We start from the raw sequence: 21,634 nt of genomic DNA on the forward strand, positions 1-21,634 counted from the left end.
GAGCTAAGATTACTAGAAGAGAGAATTCTGCACCCTACAAATACTCTCTTGCCGCCTCCTTCCTGCAGCTGCCGCCTATAGCAGTTCGATCTCCAGTTCTTGGGAGAAATCAAGACTTGATCTTGATACCAATCTTTTGGAGAAAAGATTGGTTGGAGTTGTATTCACAAGCCATCTAGCTGATTCTTGTGAAGGGTCAAGTTCTTTTGGAAGAACACTGTTGATTCTGCTCCACCCTGCACTGCGCCATCTTCAGTGGGAGTAGATTTTGGAACATTCATTGGGCATGAACACCTCAATTGGGAGATACTGTTTATCTGTATCAGGTATTACCCCTCTCTACTCCTTTTGGTTCAGATCTGGTTCAGTTTATAGTTCAAGAATGATCCTTGAAAATATGATTTTCTAAATAGGGAATTCGATTCCCAGTTGAAGGGAGAGAAAAATTTTTGAAATTCGCCCCCTTATTCCGCAATCTTTGGGCATCCATGTGATGGATTTCCTATCCCTTCAGTGGTATCAGAGCCATGGTTCAAATTTTGAACCATTCTATTTCAGATCTCAACCTGCGCAAATAGGGAGAAGGCGTTCTACCCAATTTGCGCAGATATGGGTTTTGGGAAATTTATTCCCAAAATTGATGAGCAAATAATCTAAAATTAATTTTATATAAATCTGATTATTGTTTAGAATAGTTCTTTATGACTTTCTTGATTTATGGGCTATTCGTACAAGAGGAGATCGAATTCTTGGTTTGTGCAGGGAGAACTGCAAGATTTGCAGTTTCTTGATTTATTTATTACATTTGGTCTGTAAATATTTTTTTTATTTTTATTTTTGGACTCAATGTATAGGCATTTGATCTGATGTAATTATTAATAGAAATAAAATTTCTATATATTTTTAGTTTTGGAACGAAGATGGTGGCTCAGAAAGGGAGATTTCACAGAAAAGGAGATTTCGCAGATGGGACATTCGCTATCTGCGATTTGCAGTTTGTGAAACTGCAAACTGTGATCTAACCTCTGTTTTGCAGGATGGAGTGTGCGAACTGCCCTGTTTAATTGATTCTTGATTTTCTTTTATCAGTTATTTAACTTCAGATTATTTTTTTGAATTAAGGATTTAACTAAAGATCAAACCCTAGACCCATTCGAACCAAGATTGGTTCAAAACTGTTTGGACCAAACCTAGGGTTTAATCAAGGCTGAAAGTCAGCCCTAATTTTCCCACTAATGGGCCTAAGGATTGATATTTAATTAAATGGTTAATTCGGCCCAACTTGTAAAGGCCCAGTTTTAAATAGTTAAAACTGCCAAAAGCCCACTTCAAAGTATAAAGCTATATGGGCCGAACTGGGCAACCCCACTTCAGCCCATATACCTAGATAATATTAATGGTTAATATTATGGATTTATAACGGGCTTCCAATGGGCCTTATAGATAATTAATTGATTGGATCAATTTATCCCTACATGAGATGTCTGGATGTGTGATGTGCTACGTACATGGGCCATAAGTGCTTGGCTCATGCTCATTCGACAGTGGCTCTTGCGCACACCATGGCTGAATGCACATCATTGCCATGGTGTCCCTTTTGGTCATTAGATGACCTCCCTCAGTGGTGGGCCCCACACCTCATCAAGAGGTTACGTGCGAAACCCTTGCTGATTTAAGGCCCACCGAAATCTGACTTTATGAAAGTCAGTGGGAGCCACTTTGGTTTGACCTAAATCAAACTAGGGCATAATTAATTGTTCCCTCCAGCTAATATGAGTGCAAGTGATAGGGAGATTCATATGATGAACTCTCTAAAGGCCTTCCATCGTTAGCATGAGGATGGGTCCTTCAGTAATGAGGAAACGCACTAGAAAATGGGCTATCCATTTGCTGTTGGGATTGTCTAAGTGTTTCATAAGATGATAGGGGTGTTCATGAATATGATGGGTAAGCACTCATTGGACAGAAAGGTTTACCTTAAAATGACTCTGAACCTTGTCTGATAGAGGCCAAAGGGAAAACTCATATGATGAGTGGATATGATCCTTCACAAAAAGGTTGTGGGGTTATGCAGTTGAAACAGTTAGCTCCATGCACCCTATGTGATTTCCCACATTTCTAGGGGCAACCCGTAGTCTCCGTCACTGAGAAAGGAGGGAAATCTCAGAGATAAATAAATGGAAATGGATTGTAGATTAAAAGCCATATCTATGAAATGAACATGAATCAAATTAGGTTATGGACTGATGTTTGCTCTTTTATCAGAAAATGGCAAACGGATATTTTGCAAAGGTTCTTGATGACAACAAGCTTAAGGGCCCAAACTATGCCGACTGGTATAGGAACCTTATGTTGGTCCTAGCTTCTGAAAAGCTGGACAAAGGCAAAGAATCATGCCCCGGAGTGTCCGGGTGACAAGGCTTCTGAGGCCCGAAGGAGAGACTATCAGGAATGGGAGGAGAAAAACTCCCTTGCCCGGTGCTACATCATTGCCTCCTTGGACAACCCGATACAGAGGCAGTTCGATCAGATCAAACTTTCCAAGGACACGTTGAACAGTCTCAGGACGATGTTTGAAGAGCAGAATCGTTCTACTAGACAAAAGGTCTTCAAATAGTTCATGACTGCACAAATGACCAAGGGCCAACAAGTTCACGACCATTGTCTTCGGATGATGGGATACATCAACGAACTGGAGGCTCTTGGATCCGGGCTGGACCTTGCGACCCAGATAGATGCTATCCTTAATTCGTTGCCTCCTTCCTTTAATCCGTTCATCATGAACTATAACACGAACAAGTTGAATGTCAGCTTGCAAGAGCTCAGCAATATGTTGCAAAGAGCCGAAGAACTGATTAGAAAGGATGAGCCTGTAGCTATGCTTGTTGAAACTAGCGAGACAGGCAAGAGAAAGAAGAAGGCAAAGAAGCCTAAGAAGAAAGCCACTAAGGGTAAGAAGCAGAAGAAAGACAAAGCATCGGATGCCTGTCACTTCTGCAAGAAGACCGGCCACTGGAAAAAGAACTGTCCTGCCTACCTGGAATCCAAGAAAGGTAATTTCGAAACTTGTGTTATAGAAACCAATTTATTGGTAGCTTGTACGTCCTGGTGTATTGACTCCGGGGCTTCAACTCATGCGTGTAACTCACTGCAGGGTTTCATGGTAAACAGAAGGCTGAGTGAAGGAGAAGTCACTCTCTACTTGGGGACTACTGCAACTGTTGTAACCACGGCCATAGGAACTGTGGAGTTATTTTTTAGTGAAAGAATTATTGTACTAAAAGATTTTCTTTATGTACAAAGTTTAAGGAGAAATTTGATTTCTGTTTCAAAACTATGTGCAGATGGTTATTCTGTCTTCTTTAGTAATACGATTACTATTAAAAGAAATAACAGATTCATCACATACGGGGAACTGGAGAACGGTCTCTATGTTCTACATCCTTCTCTAGAAACTAACATAACTGAAACTATGTCGGCTAAAATCCCCAAGAAGAGAGCCCGTGATATAGTTAATCCCACATGTCTGTGGCATTACCGACTTGACCACATCAGTGTTGACCGAATCACAAGGTTGGTAAAGGATGGTCATTTGGATTTTCTAACTGTAGAAGATCTTCCCACCTGTGAGCCTTGCCTACAAGGCAAGATGACAAAACGGCCATTTAACGGTAAGCCAGAAAGATGTACAGGCACACTTGACCTAATACATACTGATGTATGTGGTCCCATGAGTGTTAGGACACAGAATCAACACGTGTATTTCATCACCTTCACAGATGATTTCTCACGATATGGTTACGTGTACCTAATGAGACACAAGTCTGAATCCTTTGAAAAGTTCAAAGAATTTAGACAAGAGGTCGAGAAACAGTTGGGGAGAGAAATTAAGACCCTTCGATCTGATCGAGGTGACGAGTATCTCTCTGGCGAATTCAGGGACTACTTAAAGGACAATGGGATAGTATCACAATTAGCTCCTCCTGCTACACCACAACTTAACGATGTTTCAGAGAGGAGGAATAGGACCTTATTGGATATGGTCCGGTCACTTCTCATACACTCAGAGTTACCCACATCCTTTTGCGGTTACGCATTAGAGACTGCGATTTACGTGCTGAATCGGGTTCCAACCAAATCGGTTCCGAACACTCCATATGAACTTTGGACCAGAAAGAAACCAAGTGTCAAACACTTGAAGATTTGGGGTTGTCCAGTACACGTTAAAAGAACGAGTGTAGACAAGTTGGAATCCAAGACCAGTTGTTGCCTATTTGTAGGCTACCCAAAAGGCTTTGTAAGTTACCTATTCTATGACCCAAGTGAGCAGAAAGTTTTCTGCAGTCGAAATGCACAATTCTTGGATTCTGATTACATCCTGGACACCCATCGTCAGGAAATTGTTCTTGATGAGGAGAGCTTAGGAGCAGTGGGAGATGTCCCACAAGTTCCAGGTAGTGACCAACCTAGAAGATCCACTCGGGTATCCAGGCGACCAGTCCGCTATGGTTATGACCAAGATAGTTACCTGGTGGAGACCTTGACTAGTGAGGAGGATCCCGTGATTTACGCGGAAGCTATGTTGGACATAGATTCCCAGAAGTGGGTGGAGGCCATGAGAGTAGTGATCGACTCAATGGAAATCAATGGAGTCTGGACTCTAGTAGATCCACCCTCCGGGGTAAAAGCAATCGGTTGCAAATGGATTTACAAGGGGAAAAAGGGCCCCGATGGTAGGGTTGAGACCTTCAAAGCTCATCTGGTGGTGAAAGGGTACACTCAGAAAGAGGGCATCGATTATGAGGAAACCTTTTCACCTGTGGCCATGCTTAAATCCATTAGGATCCTGCTAGCTGTAGCAGCATACCATGATTATGAGATTTGGCAGATGGATGTCAAAACTACTTTCCTGAATGGAGATCTTACTAAAGATATCTATATGCAGTAGCCGCAAGGCTTCATTGCTGCATGTTAGGAAAACATGATATATAAACTCAATAGATCCATTTATGGACTTAAGCAAGCTTCTAGAAATTGGAACATCTGTTTTGACTCTGCTGTCAAATCATTTGACTTCGAGCAGAATTCGGATGAACCCTGTGTTTACAGGAAGTACAATGGAGATAAGGTTACCTTCTTGGTTCTGTATGTATATGACATTATACTCATTGGGAATGATGTAAGAATGTTGACTACGGTGAAAGTATGGCTTTCACATCAATTCTCCATGAAAGATCTTGGAGTGGCCTCCTATATATTGGGTCTTCGACTCTATAGAGATAGATCAAAGCGGATAATAGGATTATCCCAATTTGCCTACATTGACAAAATAGTCAAAAGATACAACATGGAAAACTCCAAGAAAGGAAATGTTCCTTTCAGGCACGGAGTCACTCTCTCCAAGAAGATGTCTCCCAAGACTTCTGAGGAGATAGATGGCATGAAAGACGTTCCCTATGCCTCTGCCGTAGGGAGCATCATGTATGCTATGCTGTGCACTCGTCCTGACATTGCTAAGGCAGTGAGTGTAGTAAGCAGATTTCAGGCCAACCCAAGGCAAGAGTACTGGACTGCTGTGAAAAACATACTTAAGTACCTTCGAAGGACAAAAGAGTTTTGTCTAGTATTCTATGGTAATTCTCTACAGATCCAAGGGTATACAGATGTTGATTTTTAGTCGGATCCGGGTGATAGAAAGTTTACATCTGGATATGTTTTCACGATAGAATCGTGTGTTGTTTCCTAAATGTCAGCAAACAGGGGTCCTAAGTAGCAAATTAAAAGTCCACAACCGAAGCCGAACACATTGCCGTAAGTGGTGCTGCCTTATGAATGAAAGTGTTCATTCCTGAATTTGGAATTCAGCACATCACCCATTCCACTGTTGTGTGACAACAGGAGGTTGATGTTAAGAGGTAGCATCAGTGCAGAATGTGGTAGACCCATTGACTAAGTCACTGACACAGAAAGTGTTTGAGAAACACGTGGAAAGAATGGGACTCCGGCTAGTACCTGATTGGACCTAAGTGCAAGTGGGAGTTGTTAGACAGTTTTGTATGCCCTTAGCTTCAATCAAGATGATGTACTTTATGAGTTTATTGTAAATGAATAAAAGTGCATATTTGATTCATGTTCCCTGGGTATGTTTCTGTGTAATACCCTTAAACTGGACACTTAATGAGACTCATGTTAGTTTAAAATATTCACAGCCAGTGGGTCGATCTGGGGAGACCTATCCTTATAAGGCTGACACTATGGTGCCACCAAGTCGGTTGGGGTGGCTTGTCTCAACTGCCGGGGTGAAACCCTAGGCACATACAGTGTGGGATTAATTAAATCTTTGAATTGGACCGGACTTCCAGCATTGCCCTGGACCTTGGAGATTGATGGGCAAAACTGGAAAGTTACACCCAACCACTAGACTTAGTTATGGTACTGCACTAGGTGTTGGAATAGGCTGTCTTTGATGTACCAATCAGTGAGATCCTTAGCGGGGGTCAAAACCTGGGTATGTTGGGACAGTTTGAGAATTCATCTGAGTGGGTGATCATAGTGACAGGATCAGCCCCTTTGTCGGACAAAGGTAATGATCGGGGATGCACTCTCACTAATGGAAACCAAGACTGCCGGCAGCCGGTTTCAATCGTTGAGATTTGTTTTTGCAAAATATATTTTATATGAGATATAAAAGTATATATATTATGGTTTCGAAATGATTTGCAAAAGTTTTAATTTCCGGGATCCATACAAGAGAGAGTGCAACACTGTTCCTTGCAGCCGAGGGAGAGGTCCTCTCTTGTCGAGCAGTTTATGATCATTATGGGCTGAGAGGTTAAGTGTAAGACCATTGAGAATAATACCTGATGGGCTAATCTTGCATCTACCCACAGTCCCTGGGTGTGTTATAAGGTGGCTTGGCCCAGGGACCACTTAGGGTAAGTGTTGGGCCTATAGAGCCCATAAGATGGGTTTCAGGGGGTGTGATGTTCTTAACAGTGTATTCGGCCAGGCCTTGTAACAAAGGATAGGCCAAACCCATGTGGCTGATGTGTAGATCAATGTTTGGGTCCCACGCCATACAAGGAAGTCCAACTAGGCAACAGTTTGGAAGGCTAAATGAATACATAACTTTAATGGGCCTTAAGCCCATTTTGAAGTAGGCTAATTTGATTAGCCACTTACGGGGCGAATTCTAAGATGGATCAGCTGATAGGATTGGGCCCAGACCCTATCCACTTAGAGAGTCCATGATCTAAAGATAAAGAGGAGATCTCAACTCCAATGGTGAAACCATGAGTTCTTTCTTTCCTCCTGTTTGTTTTATTTCTGCTAGTATGAACTAATTTATCTGTAGTTGGGGTTGTGGAAAGCCTAATCATATCAATGAATATATTTTTATTCTGATTTATTCAAGATCGTGATTTCCATATAGTCTATGAATTATCTTGCATAATGCTATTAGGAGTAACCATCTCTTAATTGACCAGGCGTATGTGAATGAATCGAGAGAGGAATTCGCATAGCTGACTACATAATTCATGGTATGAATTGAATGGTATATAGGGGTATATACACATGATTCATCTGAATATGATAGTTTTTCGTAGGACTTAATGTGCTTCTATCTTGAGAACTCTAGTCGAGAGATCAAGGGGTTACCTGATAGAAGTAGTTTTAGTATATCTCGAGAAAGAATATTAAATAAAATTGGAAAGACTTCAGCTTATGGGAATGACAAATTATCTTGGTTAATCTCATCCATTAATATTCATTAGAATGGTTAGGTGGACCAAAAGCCCTAGCGAATTCAACTAATCGTTACATACTTCAGCATTGTTACTTCTGCTCTTGTTTTCCGGTTTCTATTTTTTCATTAGTTCTTATTTTCAAATCTGAAATTTGATTGTCCAAATAATTAGGGAAGACTGTAGTTCTAATACTTATTTTGTTAAATCCTCGTGAGAATGATATTTTTATACTACTTGATAACTAGTGCATTTGCTAGGGTTATATTTATAGCTATCAAATACCTACTCATAGGCAAGGTTCAAAGTATTGATATTGTATCAATACTCTTTTTTTTATTTTTTTATTTTTGACTATGGTTCAGATGGGCCAATTTAAGGCTAGTCTACCCCCTGAACCACTTGCCAGCCTGAAACACCTCCTGGAGGGACATATCGAGAAGGCTCGGATACATATCAATACTTTAAACCTTGCTCATAGGACACTAGAATTGTACATTGAGAATATCTTCCCAGTTTAGGTGTGGATAGGAGATTTAGATTCGTTTATAGGGGTGGAGATAAATACATTTGGGGAATTAATAAATGAATTATAAGGTGGAGTGGACTATAAAAGGTACTAAATAGAAGAGTAAGGTAGACATTTGCAATGGTTTAACCTAATTAGTATTTAAGTAAAGTGTAAAATATAAAAGCCTCCCCTGAGGTTTTTAACATTCATAACAACCTCCCTTGAGGTTCCATTTTAACAAATACCTCCCCTATAGTTTTCAAAAAACCTGCACTTACCTCGCATTATTATCTTAGTTCATTATCAAGATAAAAACATTATTTCCCTTACTACTTATTAGGAAAACTTTCAATATAATCAAAATGTCAAATAAAATTTTCCCTTTAGACTTCACTCATCATAATGAGTTTACAAAATTAAATTACATTATTCTTTAATTTGACCTATGGAATTTTTTAGTTAAAAATTCAAAGGTTTTTTAGAGTATTTTAATAAATCTCCATCTGAATTAGTAGGCACAAGGGTAAAATGAGTATTTTCAAAAAAAATAATGCATTAGGCCAACATTTTCTGGCTGGAACAATGATAAAAGAGAGGTAATTGTAGGATTTTTCAAAATTATAAGGGAGGTTTTTGTTAAAATGAAACTTTAGGGAAAATTTTAACTTTCTATGATTGTCAAAAACCTCGGTGGATGATTTTATATTTCACCCTTAAATAAAGGGAGAGGCAAAAGCTTCTTTAATTGCACAAATTCCAGATTTTCTGATCCCAATCTCTCAACTTCTTCCTTCATTTATCATTTCTCATTCATACATAAATGCATTCACACTTATATGCTTACAAGTATCTTTTAGCTCCATGGACATATGTGATAAGCTAAACCATATAAATCTATGTATGTTTTTCTTCAATTACTCTATTTTTAGTTTTCTTTCTTTTTTTATTTCATTATTCTTGAATAATCATTTTCTGTCTTGGATTTTGTTTTAACTTGATCAAGTAGCAACTTAAATCGAATATCGTGAATTCTGCCTTCACCAGGTTAATTAGGGCCCATTCACCAAACAAAAATAAAGAGTTATTTGCAACACGAATGCTCCATTTTCTACCGCAATATGGTAATTTTTTACCAACCACGTAATGACGTAAATCATTTGTTCTTATTTTCCTTTTTGCTTATTTGTTCCTATTTTCTGCTGCTCTCTGTATGAGCCAACTTGTTAGATCCCCGCCCGGCAAGAGAGTTGTTAAAAGTACACCCGGCAAATTAGTATTTCTTTAATTGGATTCACAACCCAGCAAGTAGAATATAATTTACGTACTTAACTTTGGATGTTGGCCCCTAACAGCCTATGCTGTTGAGAGTGTTTTTAGGCTGAATATATTCATAATGTTTATGGTTAAAATGTAGGGAGTAATTATATTTTATCCCATTCTATGGTAAAGTGGCATTCCCAAAAATGTTTTCAACAGCAGAGATGGGCTGTTGGCCCCAAACAGCTAAAGCTTTTACTTATATACTTTACCGGTGCGAATCAGGTAGGCATAATGTTGTAAACGAGTTCACATCTCTTCCCCACAAGGAGCCACCCCACAGCATATCCCTGCCGTGTATAGAGAACATTTCCCCATTAACACATCATCAAAATTAGCATTATCATCAGGAGATGTTTCCAATACATAGTAGGGATATGTTGTGGGGCGGGATGTGAACTCATTGTAAACACCTTTAATGAACACTTAAAAAATTTTTTTGACACTTATTCCATAAAATACCTTCAAATTAACATTGAAAAAGATTAAAAAACACTTTTGATAGTTGTAAGAATATTTTTTAAGTGCTTTTTGGATGATTATAACTATAATGAGATTTCATATTCACTTTTCTTACCCACTCTTTACCGGTAATGAATTTCAGCCACATATCTCTCAATTAATTTAGATCCAGTCCCCTACTTAGACCATCTATAACTTCATGCCACATGGGGAACCATATTTTCATGACTCGTTGTCAAGTGTTTGAAAACCCAGCTGCAATCATTTACTAATATGGTTTATTGGGGATTTTAACAAGGGAACTGGAAGAGAATGAAACTATGCAAACAAATATCCTTGCTACATTTTGCATTCCTTATTTTAAGGATTTATCTCATTTTTGCAGTTAAAATGCTCTTATTAACACTGAATTTTTAACCACAAAAAAGAGACGAATCCTTATAATAAGGAATGCCAAATGCAGCCTTAATCGTCTTTGGCCTCTAAACATTGATCTTAAGGCACTATTGGTATATTAATATAATGGAAAAGTACAAATAGGCCTAATGCAGATTTTTAATTCCCCGTACAAAGTTATGAATATTCAGAAGGTCCAAAAACCACACTCTATGCATCCATATTCACCAGTGAATTGGCATCAACTGACACCTACCCCAAATGTAGTCTGAGCCTACAAATTCTGACCCTGAGGTTATGGATCATTCCGAAGAGAAAAGTTTGTGGAGTGTGGATTCCCTTTCCACGGAGGAATGCGACTTTGAACTGTGCTCTCTCTCTCTTATAGAAAACATAAAAGCAGCGGTAGAAATTGACTAATTTACCGTCATTTTATTGAAACCAATACGTCGCAATACAGGAAAAGCATCCCAACAGAGAATTAGGAAGAGAAAGCAACTCTTAAGAACCCAAGATTCCTAAGTTCTACCCTGATAATACAAGCAATGATTCAAGCAGAGTCATTGCAGTATGAAGTTAATTAATTAAGAAGCTGATCATCAATATTGGGAGACAAACTCAAGGACGAGCTGCCCCAGGAACGTAGCCACCACGAAAAGGGTTCGGAATCTCTACTCCTGGGTTGGGAACAAAGGTGTCGTCAAGGCCTGGAATGTATTGATTATTAGCACCACCACCACCACCACCACCAATGTATGGCGAAAAAGATGAACCTCCTCTGCCCAAAGAAGGAACCGTTACCCTTCCAACACCTGGGATAACCACTCCGCCGCCTTGATCAACAAAGAAGTCGGGATGTTTCCTGTCGACATCCGTCTTGGTGGTGGTTGGGAGGTTACGCACCGCACTGGTCAGTTGAGTTGTTGCAAGTAGTATGGTGATAACAAGAAAGGAAGGAAACACAGAAGGAAGCGAGCTGCTAGCCATTGATGATGGAGGGACTATGAAATAATTAATTAGAGGAGAGTATACAGACAGAGAGTAGCTGGGGTGCTTTGTGAAGAGGATACCTAGAGAGTGGCCCTTTATAGCATGTAAGATGAGAAGAGTTTGGTGACTATTTTGGCGGTGAGTTAAGATATTGAATGCTACGCTATGTTACAGTAGAGACGGTAGGAAATAGAATGAAATTGATGACCCGAGCTTAATTAGTAGCTTACCTTCCATTATTATAAACGAGCTCGGCTGGGGTCGTGACCCGTGAACGCTGAAATCAAGTTATAGTTTTTGATCTTCAATTTTCATGTTATGACGATTGATGCTCGAATTAAGGACCCATGTTTGTTTCGGGACCACAATTAATCTAATATACATTAAAAAGCCGATCGAGCTAAACTCAGTTGTTTAAATTAATAAAATGAGCTCAAATTCAGTCTCAGTACGTACCACCAGTTGGGAGGGCTGACTGAAGCGCAGTGGCTTCTGGTCTGAGACTGGGACACACACGTACGGACAGCCTGTTATGGTTTGGTGAGAATTTCAGAGAGTCAAATCAGCTGTTGATCAGTTAGTTGAAAAGCTGTTCTATTTCAGCTCAACGCGCTTCTTGCTTCTTTGAGTGCCGCTTCCCGCCTGCCGCCCCCATTTGGCTGGAGGCTGAAGAGCAGCGGCTTCTGCCTCTCTAATAAGGTGGATTTTACACCGACAGTCTTTAAGCTATGCTTGATGAAAAATCTAGGAAGCTCAAATTGACTGTCAGTCAGTCATTAGCTTATAGATATACGAAGTGCTGCAAAACAGCTGAACCAGTTTAGCTGAATATTGAATTCATCTCTCCCGAACAGGCATTGATCCGAAGGGCCTTGTCCAGGCATGCAGCTAAGCCAGTTGTCAAGGAACATAACTTATTTAATGTATATGCTAGCTGCTGAACCTAAGTAACTTCTGAAAATCACATCACAACAGATTTAGCTGAACCAAAGCTTATCTTCAGCTAGCACAGCCCTCCCAACAAGCCGATCGAGCTACCTAAGTAGTGAAGTAGCTTTAATTTGCTCATTTACGGCCCTTGATCTGGTAAATGCATCTTCGCGCGTCTGAAGAAAGAAAAAGGGATTTTTGATTTTTTATAGTTCAATCCATCCCTACTGATGAACGGATAATAACAGCTTCTATACTTTGGATTGACATTTCTAACCGGGCTATCCTAATTAGGACAACTCAGCAATCAGTAACAGTTCTGATCTGTTTTGCTTTGTTTACTTGTTTGTGTAGTTAATTCTTTCCGAGTCCTCAAACCCCACCGCGGAGAGGAGTTGGGTACTGCAATTAATTATTTACATCCTCACCTCCACCAACGGCAATAACGGCCAATAAATGAAACCAGCAAGCAAAAGTAACGTGGACAAGTAGTGTCCTTATATTTTGCTCTCCTCGTTCAAGTGGGGCGGAATGAGCGACAATCGTTGAGCATGCATCTACCCTTCTGATTTAGGGTGATTTGGCCCGATCTCGTAGCACGGGTACACGTGGATATGACCTAACATAAGTGATAATTCAGCGTGACAGCCTGTCCACTACTCGGCATAATGAGATCGCCGAGGACCGGCCAAACGACTTGGCGGGAGTAACAAGGCCCAGTTCGCCCCAAGCCTGAAGGCGGAGCTCCCCAAGCTCCCCCGTGATATGGGACCCGAGCTCCCCTTGAGACCCAAGCGGATAATAACAGCTTCTATACTTTGGATTGACATTTCTAATCGGGGGCTTCCTATCCGATTAGGCCGGCATCACCTCAGCATTCACAGTTCGAACCTCTGCTTGCGAAGAACCAGTTCAAAGTGCTAGTCGACGACCAGGAACAAGGTCCCTCTATTCGCAGCCACCGACAACCATCCCTGCCTCTCCCTAGGCCCATCGAGCTCAGTAACACCGAGGCCAGTAGCACCAACGCCAAGCCGGCCAAGAAGCAATGGAGAAGCCACCGAGCTCGCCGAACTGCTACCACCCACAATCTGCCCGAACTCAAAGGCAAAGTAGAAATAAGTTCGGGAGAGGTAAAAGCTACACCACTTCTTTTAGTCTCCTCCCCTCTGTCCCCAGAGCTCCTCGTTGTCCCCGTGCCAAGGGACTTCAAGCTCCCCCCGCTGGACAAGTACGATGGGTCCTTTGACCCCAACGACCACGTGGACGCCTTCCAGTCCCAAATGCACTTGGCTAAGGCGAGTAAGTCTTGCATGTGCATGGCCTTCTCCACCACTTTCAAGGGAGTAGCCCACACCTGGTACTGAAACCTCATGCTAGGTTCAATAAGGAGCTGGGCGCAGTTTGTGCATGTCTTCACCTCCCACTTTGTCACCAGTAAAAGGTGCCCGAGGACCCAAGAAAGCCTCCTCAGCATAGTCCAGAGGGAAGGAGAGTCCATTCAAAACTACATCAAGCGGTTTAATGACGCTTACCTGCAGATACCCGACCTAGACCCTACAGTTCGGCTCACTTCGGCCAAGCGGGGCATTACCCACAAGGAGTTCAGGTGGCACGTGGCGGTCAACCAACCCAAGACCATGACCGAGTTCCTCGAACTGGTAGATCGGTTCATAGGGACAGAGGAGGAGATCAACCAGAAGGGTGAGCAGGCCCTTGAAAAAGGAAAAAGGGAATCGGAGCCCCCAACTCCAAGTGATAGCAAGAAGAAGGAGGACCTAGCTGGGGGGGCAAAGCCAATTCAGCCTTTCCGAGCTTCGGCAGCAGAAAGGGATTATACACCCCTCAACACAAAGCAGGCCGAGATCCTCATGGCGATCAAGGATGCCCCATATGTGAAGTGGCCACCTCGGCTTAAGGTCGATCCCAATGTTAGGAATAAAAACTTGTATTGTAGTTTCCATAGAAATCACGGTCATAGTACCAAAAACTGTAAGAACCTCCGCGACGAGATAGAATAACTTATCCATCGCGGATATCTAAGAAATTTTGTACAGCATAATAATAAGAATAATAAAGCAGGTCGGCACGGGGAGCAGAGTAAAGAAGCTCCCGAGTCCAACAAACTAGCAGAACAGCCGCAAAGGTAGCCTCCCGACAAGAGACCAATTCGGGGGACCATCCATGTGGTTGTCGGGGGATCGATTATCTCGGGCTGCACTTCGGCAACAGCTCGGTCATCAGCCCGCGAGGCCGCCAAGGAAGAGCTTAACCCCCCAAAGCGGCCAAGGATGGAGGAACCAATCTTCTTCACTGAAGATGATGCACGAGGGGTCCATTACCCATATGATAATGCACTCACCATAAAGATTAAGATCAATGACTTCGAGGTTAGGCACGTCCTAGTCGACTTAGGCAGCTCGGCGAATATTCTCTTCAAGGCAGCCTTCGATCAGCTACAGCTCCGAAAAAGCGACCTAAAGCCTGCAAACACTCCACTTGTGGGATTCAACGATGAGGAGGTCAGGCCTTTAAGGAGAGTCACTGTACTTGTGGAGGTCGACACCTGGCCTAGTGTGGTAAGGCTCAGCCATGAGTTCCTAGTGGTCGCGACCCCCTCCCTGTACAATGCGATAGTAGGTCGGCCCATCACCCACGCCTTACGAACAGTAGTCTCCACCTACCATCTGGCGATGAAGTTCCCTACAAACTTCAGAGCCGAAGTGACGCGAGGTGATCAACTCGAGTCCCGCAAGTGCTACGTAGTTGCCCACAAAGGAAAGGCCAAGGTAGCAAACGACCTCGAGCTAGAACAACCTACGGAGCAATTCGCAAAGCGAGCCGCGCCTACCAAAGAGACCACCCCCATCCCGGCTTTGGCGGAGGACCCAGCTCGGGTACTTCAGATCGGTGCTTCTGTTGAAGAACCCCTACGATCTCAACTGGTAAGTTTCTTACTCGAAAATTTAGATATTTTTGCATGGTCAGTGGTAGAAATGCCTGGCATAGACCCCAGCATTATAACTCATAGGCTCAACACTGATCCCATAGTTAGGCCCGTTAGACAGAAGAAACGCAACTTAGCCCCAGAGCTGTGGAGGGCAATCGACGAGGAGGTCGGGAAGCTCCTTACAGTCGATTTTATCAGGGAGGTTTATTACCCGAGCTGGGTGACCAACCCCGTTCTGGTGAAAAAGGCCAATGGTAAATGGCGCATGTGCATCGATTACACTGACCTGAACCGAGCTTGCCCAAAGGACTGCTTCCCACTTCCCATGATCGACCGTCTAGTGGATGCGACCTCAGGACATGAGTTGTTGAGCTTCCTGGACACCTATTCGGGCTACAATCAGATCAGGATGGACCCAGATGATGAAGAGAAAACTGATTTCATAACCGAGTTCAGCTTGTATTGTTACAAGGTCATGCCCTTCGGGTTGAAAAACGTTGGGGCCACTTTTCAAAGACTTGTAAACAAACTGTTTGAGCCATTGATTGGCAGAAAATAGAATGTTATATAGACGACATGGTCGTCAAAACCCAGTTTTCACATGATTTAATACAAGATTTGTATTCAGTTTTCGAAATTCTGCATAAGTTCAACATGAAACTGAACCCAAATAAGTGTGTCTTTGGTGTCACCTCGGGTAAATTTCTAGGGTACATCGTTAACTGGCAAGGCATTGAGGCCAACCTGGAGAAAATCAAAGCCATCCTAGAAATGAGACCACCTCAGAAATTAAAGGAGGTTCAGAAGCTGAACGGCCGGTTAGCCGCCCTAAGTCGCTTTTTGTCCAATTCAACAGATCGCTGCTTGCCTTTCTTTAAGACCATAAAAAGAAAAGGCTTTGAATGGACCAAAGAGTGCCAGCTCACGTTCGACGAGCTCAAAAGGTACCTTGCCAATATCCCAGTCTTAACCTAAACCGAAGTGGGTGATGTTTTAGAGCTATACCTCTCGGCAAGTAACGAGGTGGTCAGCTCGGTACTAATAAGAGAAGTAGATTGGGTCCAACGACCCATCTATTATGTTAGTGAAGTGTTGTAGGGAGCAGAGACAAGGTACCCAGAGAGAAAAGTTAGCCTATGCACTAGTTATAGCAGCCCAAAAGCTCTGCCCGTACTTTCAAGCTCACACCATTGTTGTCCTTACCAACAAACCTCTGAGGCAAGTTTTGCTCAAGTCCGAGGTCTCGGGGAGGTTGACAAAGTGGGCCATCGAGCTCAGCGAATACAAACTCTAGTATAAACTATGAACTACTATCAAGGCCCAGGCCTTGGCAGATTTTGTCGTAGAATGCATCTTTAGCTCTGAAGTCCCCAGGCCAGAGGAACACGAGGCCCCTAGTATGGGAGAGCTTGGGATTCCTAGACTGGTTGAACTCGAAAACCGTGAAGTAGCAACCAGCGCAGTATCTCTCCTAGTTAGGCCAAGCACGAGCTGGGACGAAGAGCCATGGATCCTTCATGTTGATGGTTTGTCAAACCGGCAAGGCAACGGAGCTAGGATTGTTCTGTATGGGCCAAGTGGTGTGAAAATGGAGTACACTACGTTTTAAGTTCGTGGCATCCAACAACGCAGAGTATGAGGCACTACTAGTCGGGCTGGATCTGGCAAAGGAAGTGAAAGCCAAACACATTGTCGTCTGCCGCGATTCCCAACTTGTGGTCAATCAGGTTACGGGTGAGTACGAAGCTCATGAGCCAACCATGGTAGCATACTTAGCCAAAGTGAGAGGAGCTCTGCTCAACTTTCAGTCACACTTCATCCAGCAAATTCCAAGGTCAGAGAACATTGAGACTGATGCCCTATCCCGATTAGCCAGCACTGGTGATAACACCATGAGGACCGTGTATATAGAGAACTTGCCTCGGCCTAGCATTCTCAGGGGTGTAGAGGAGGTCGCTCCCGTTGTTCAAGCAAAGCCGAGCTAGATTGATCTGCTCACAAGCTTCCTACTACACGGGACCCTCCCTATAGATCGTAATGCTGCCAGGAGAGTAGAGTGTCAGGCAGCCAAATACGTCATGATAGACGGACGACTATACCGAAGATCCTACAGGCTCCCCTACCTGCACTGCCTGCGACCCTCTAAAGCTGAGCTCATCCTCCACGATACTCATGAGGGCCTGTGCGGTGGACACTTGGGGGGGAAGATCCCTCACCCAGAAAGCACTACGACAGGGATACTACTGGCCAACAATGAAGGCAAATGCAACCGAGCTCGTCAAAAAATGCGACAAGTGTTAGAAGCACGCCAACATCCACCACCGGCCTGCTGCCGACCTAAAATACCTCACTAACCCATGGCCATTTGCACAATGGGGGATTGACCTACTCGGGCCATTCCCACCAGTAACAGGACAAAGGAGGTTCCTAGTGGTGGCAGTTGACTATTTCACAAAGTGGGTCAAAGTCGAACCTCTCGCAACAATCACAACCTAGAATGTGTAGAACTTCTTTTGGAAGAACATAGTGTGTCATTTCGGATTACCTCGGATACTGATCTCCGACAATGGTAAGTAGTTTGAAGACATCAAATTCCAAAATTGGTGTTGAGACATGGAAATTCAGCAGAACTTCACCTCAGTGGCATACCCTCAGGAAAATGGTCAAATGGAAGTCACGAATAGGGCTATACTTCGAGGACTAAAGGTGCATGGGCCAAGCTAAAGGATTGTGGGTGGATGAGCTGCCTAGTGTATTATGGGCCTATCGTACCACGAAAAAGACCACCACAAGAGAAACCCCCTTCAACCTCACGTACGACACCAAAGCAGTCATTCTAGCCAAGACTGAAGTTCCTTTGCTGAGATTAGAAGCGTATGATGATAGGGCAAACAAAGACGAGCTACGTACCAACCTCGACTTGCTTGACGAAGTGCGGGACCCTGCATACATCAGGACCACAGCCTACCAGTAGAGGACAGCTCAGTACTATAACGCCAGGGTCAAAAAGTGGACTCTCCGCATTAGCGACATGGTTCTCCTTAAGGTCATGGTGCCTGAGTCCGGTGTTGGCAAGCTCGGTCCAAACTGGGAAGGACCCTACCAAGTGAAGCGAGTACTCGAGGAAGGAACGTACGAGCTCAAAACCCTGGAAGGGGAACAAATACCTCGGGCATGGAATATTGTCAACCTAAAACAGTATTACCTATAATTGACGGAGTAGACCACAAGTCACTCTTAGGGCTCAAGGGCCCTAAAGTCGAACTAACAGACTCTGGCATAATAACTTGGCTACCTTTATGACACGAATGAATTCTAAGGGGATAAAACACCGAGCTGATCAAGGAGCTCGGCACCATAATACATAATGTATCAGAGGGCACAAGTAGACCAGTAAATCCTACAATGCTAGGCTCACCTCGACATGCAACAAGGAGACATTCGGGCATATGCCTCACCATGTCTATTACCTTAGTGTACACCAGAGGACAGTTTGGGCATACGCCCTACTATGCCTTACTGTATCAATCACCTCGGTGTACACCAGAAGATAGTTCGGGCATACGCGCTATTATGCCTTACTGTATCAATCACCTTGGTGTACACCAGAGGATAGTTCGAGCATACGCCCTACTATGCCTTACTATATCAATCACCTCGGTGTACACCAGAAGATAGTTCAAGCATATGCCCTACTATGCTTCACTGTATCAATCACCTCGGTGTACACCAGAAGATAGTTCGAGCATACGCCCTACTATGCCTTACTGCATCAATCACCTCGGTGTACGTCACAAGACAGTTCGGGCATATGCCTTACTATGCCTACTACGATTCACTCCGCACACTCAACCACGATAAGCTTGGATAAAACAATTAGATCACTTAGGAAAAAAGATCAACTTCATTAATAGATTTTTGTACAATGGGCTAGACAAAAAAAAAAGGAGACTGAGCTTGCAGGCTCGGAATACAAAGGCAAACACTTCGGGGGCTTTTCACCCCCACGAGAGACCTCCTTAGGAGCTTTGGGCTGGTCAGAGGTGTCCGCTTCTTCGTCACCATCCTCCTCCTCTGAGTTTGGGTCCTCCACGGCTTGACGAGCTATCTCATCCATGATTCGCGAAGTGGTTTTGGAACATGTGTCAAGCTTGGGGCATGTGTGCCTTATCAGCCACCAGCTGAGCTTGAACCCCTTGCGGTAGGCCTCCCCCAAAATGATATAAAATTTGTCGGACTAAATGTACTCCGTGACGGCCTTGATCTTCGCCTCCTCTATCGCTCGAGTGAAGATCTCGGTCTTCTCTTCGATGTCCACCTTGAGGTACTCCACCTTGTGCAGAAGGGCCTTCTTATTTTCCTTAAGGCCTTCTGCCTATGCTCTAAGGGCATCCATTTCGCCCCTCAAAACACCCTTCTCGCGCGTCAGCTCCACTTTGAGGGCCTCCATCTCGCCCCTCAGCATGTCATTCTCGCGCGCTAGCTCATCCTTCTCCACCGTCAGCGCCGTAATGACACCCCTCTAGGCCACGGTGCCACTCTCCAATCGGTGGATCTGCTCACAAGCTACTCTCAAACCGGTATGAGCGGCACGGGAAGACTCCTTGGTGGTCTTGCTTCAGGTTCATCTCGGACTAAAGAGAGAGGGCATGCACGGCGGAGTTCGCCTGACAAAGGAAGTTAGTTAGTACCGAAGAAACGTGTATGTGAAAGAGAAGGGAAGAGAAGAGAACTTACCACCATAGTGTGGGTGGCAGCCCAGGCTCCGAGCTAAGCAGGATTAAGCATTTTGGCTTGGACTAAAATTACCTTGGAGTAAATGGCCCCCTTACTCTTCCGAAGACCTTACTGGGGTGCCAAGATACTTCGGCCCTCATCTAGCCTCCCTGAGCTGGAGATCGCCGTCTCGGCTATATAGATGGGCTCGGCGGAGACCTCAGCCACTACGTCAATAGCCCCGATGGCCGCCTCAGCAGCAGCTACTGCTCTTGTAGCGATCTTAGCCGAGGTCTTGAGCTCCCTTGGTGGTATGGACTCCTCCAAGTTAATGATCGGAGGAGCCCCAGGGAGCTCAGGGTCGGAAGTTGGAGCCGATGGAAGCTTGGGCTCGGGAGTGGGGGCTGGCAATGACTCGATACGGGCTCTCTTTGGAGCTCGCTTCTTCCTCCCCTTCATATGCTTGAAGAGCCAATCTCCCTTGAGCTTGTCTGCCTCCATCGGACTTGCAACAGAGCTCGGCATTAGTACTCGAGTAAAAGAAAGGAGCGGGCCAAACAACTAAGGTACTAGCTACCTACCCAGGCTCAAGCCAGCCTGGAAGTGCATACCCTTGGTGATATAATCTTTGAAATCACAACCGATCTCACCCACGAGTGGAATGCCTCCCTGGTCTTTTTGTCGAGTATGACACCAGGGTCTTGGATAGCCGCCCTCCAGTGAATAGGGAAGGGCCACCCCACAGGGTTCTGGGCGAGGGGACAAGTAGTAACTTAAAGCCCGGGCGAGGGGACAAGCCGGGATCTTGCTAGGAAGCTTGTGCATTAACTTAAAGCCCGAGCAAGGAGACAAGTAGTAAGCCCTCCAGTGCTCAGGGAGAACGCATGAAGTGCTCTTCTTAATGGTAAGGAGAGAACAAAATATGTCTAAGTTAAGGGGGAGGACATACTTGTAACAGAGGGAGATGGTCCCGACCACATTACGGACTGAGTTCGGGTGAAGCTGGTCTATCATAACATTGAAGTGTTTCAGGACCTCCACTATGAGTGGGTGAAAGGGAAGGCGTAGACCGGCTATGAGCTGCTCTTGGAAGATCACGACCTCATCAAGGCCGTGCTACCATGGGAAGTTCCCCGCAGGTAAGCTGTAGGTGTACTCCCTAGGCAAGTTATACTACCAAATGAGTTGGCAGAGCCTCTCCAGGGTCATGGTGGAGGGTCCGAACATGTCTAGCATCCGACCCTGGTGAGAGGTGGATGCCTGATTGCCTGAGGCCACCCGCGCCTCGGGAGACTGGGCTCCGGTAGGGTTACCCTGAGCCAAGGTACCCACTTTGGGCTCATCTAATAGGCTATCAAAGGAAGACAAAGCTAAAACTGAAGAAAAGATAGGGTGACTCACCAAAGAGAAATAGACCGGACTGGGAGAGAACTGACCCGAGCTAGAGGCTTTGGACACGAGCTCAAAACTACAGCTGAAGATTTGTGGTGAAGGAAAATGGCTAGGACCTTCGCTATTTATAGCCACTATATGCGGGCATCAACGGTTGAGATCGAAACAATCTGATGGTCCTTAGGAAAAATGGCTACACGACCTTCGAGGCAAAATCGGTTTAGC

At 44.1% G+C, this 21,634-nt stretch overlaps 1 protein-coding gene across 1 annotated transcript; it reads right to left on the minus strand.

Annotated features, from left to right (window-relative positions):
• Positions 1–11,049: 11,049 nt before the first annotated feature.
• Positions 11,050–11,418, minus strand: LOC148875769 (cell wall protein precursor). Its single transcript, XM_088965596.1, has one exon. It carries the CDS (start codon positions 11,416–11,418, stop codon positions 11,050–11,052), a length of 369 nt encoding a protein of 122 aa, XP_088821722.1.
• Between the last annotated feature and the right edge of the window lie 10,216 nt (positions 11,419–21,634).

Source organism: Nelumbo lutea, chromosome 1, assembly GCF_056320005.1.
Source record: "Nelumbo lutea isolate HS-2025 chromosome 1, American lotus-T2T, whole genome shotgun sequence".
In the NCBI taxonomy this organism is placed as follows: domain Eukaryota; kingdom Viridiplantae; phylum Streptophyta; class Magnoliopsida; order Proteales; family Nelumbonaceae; genus Nelumbo; species Nelumbo lutea.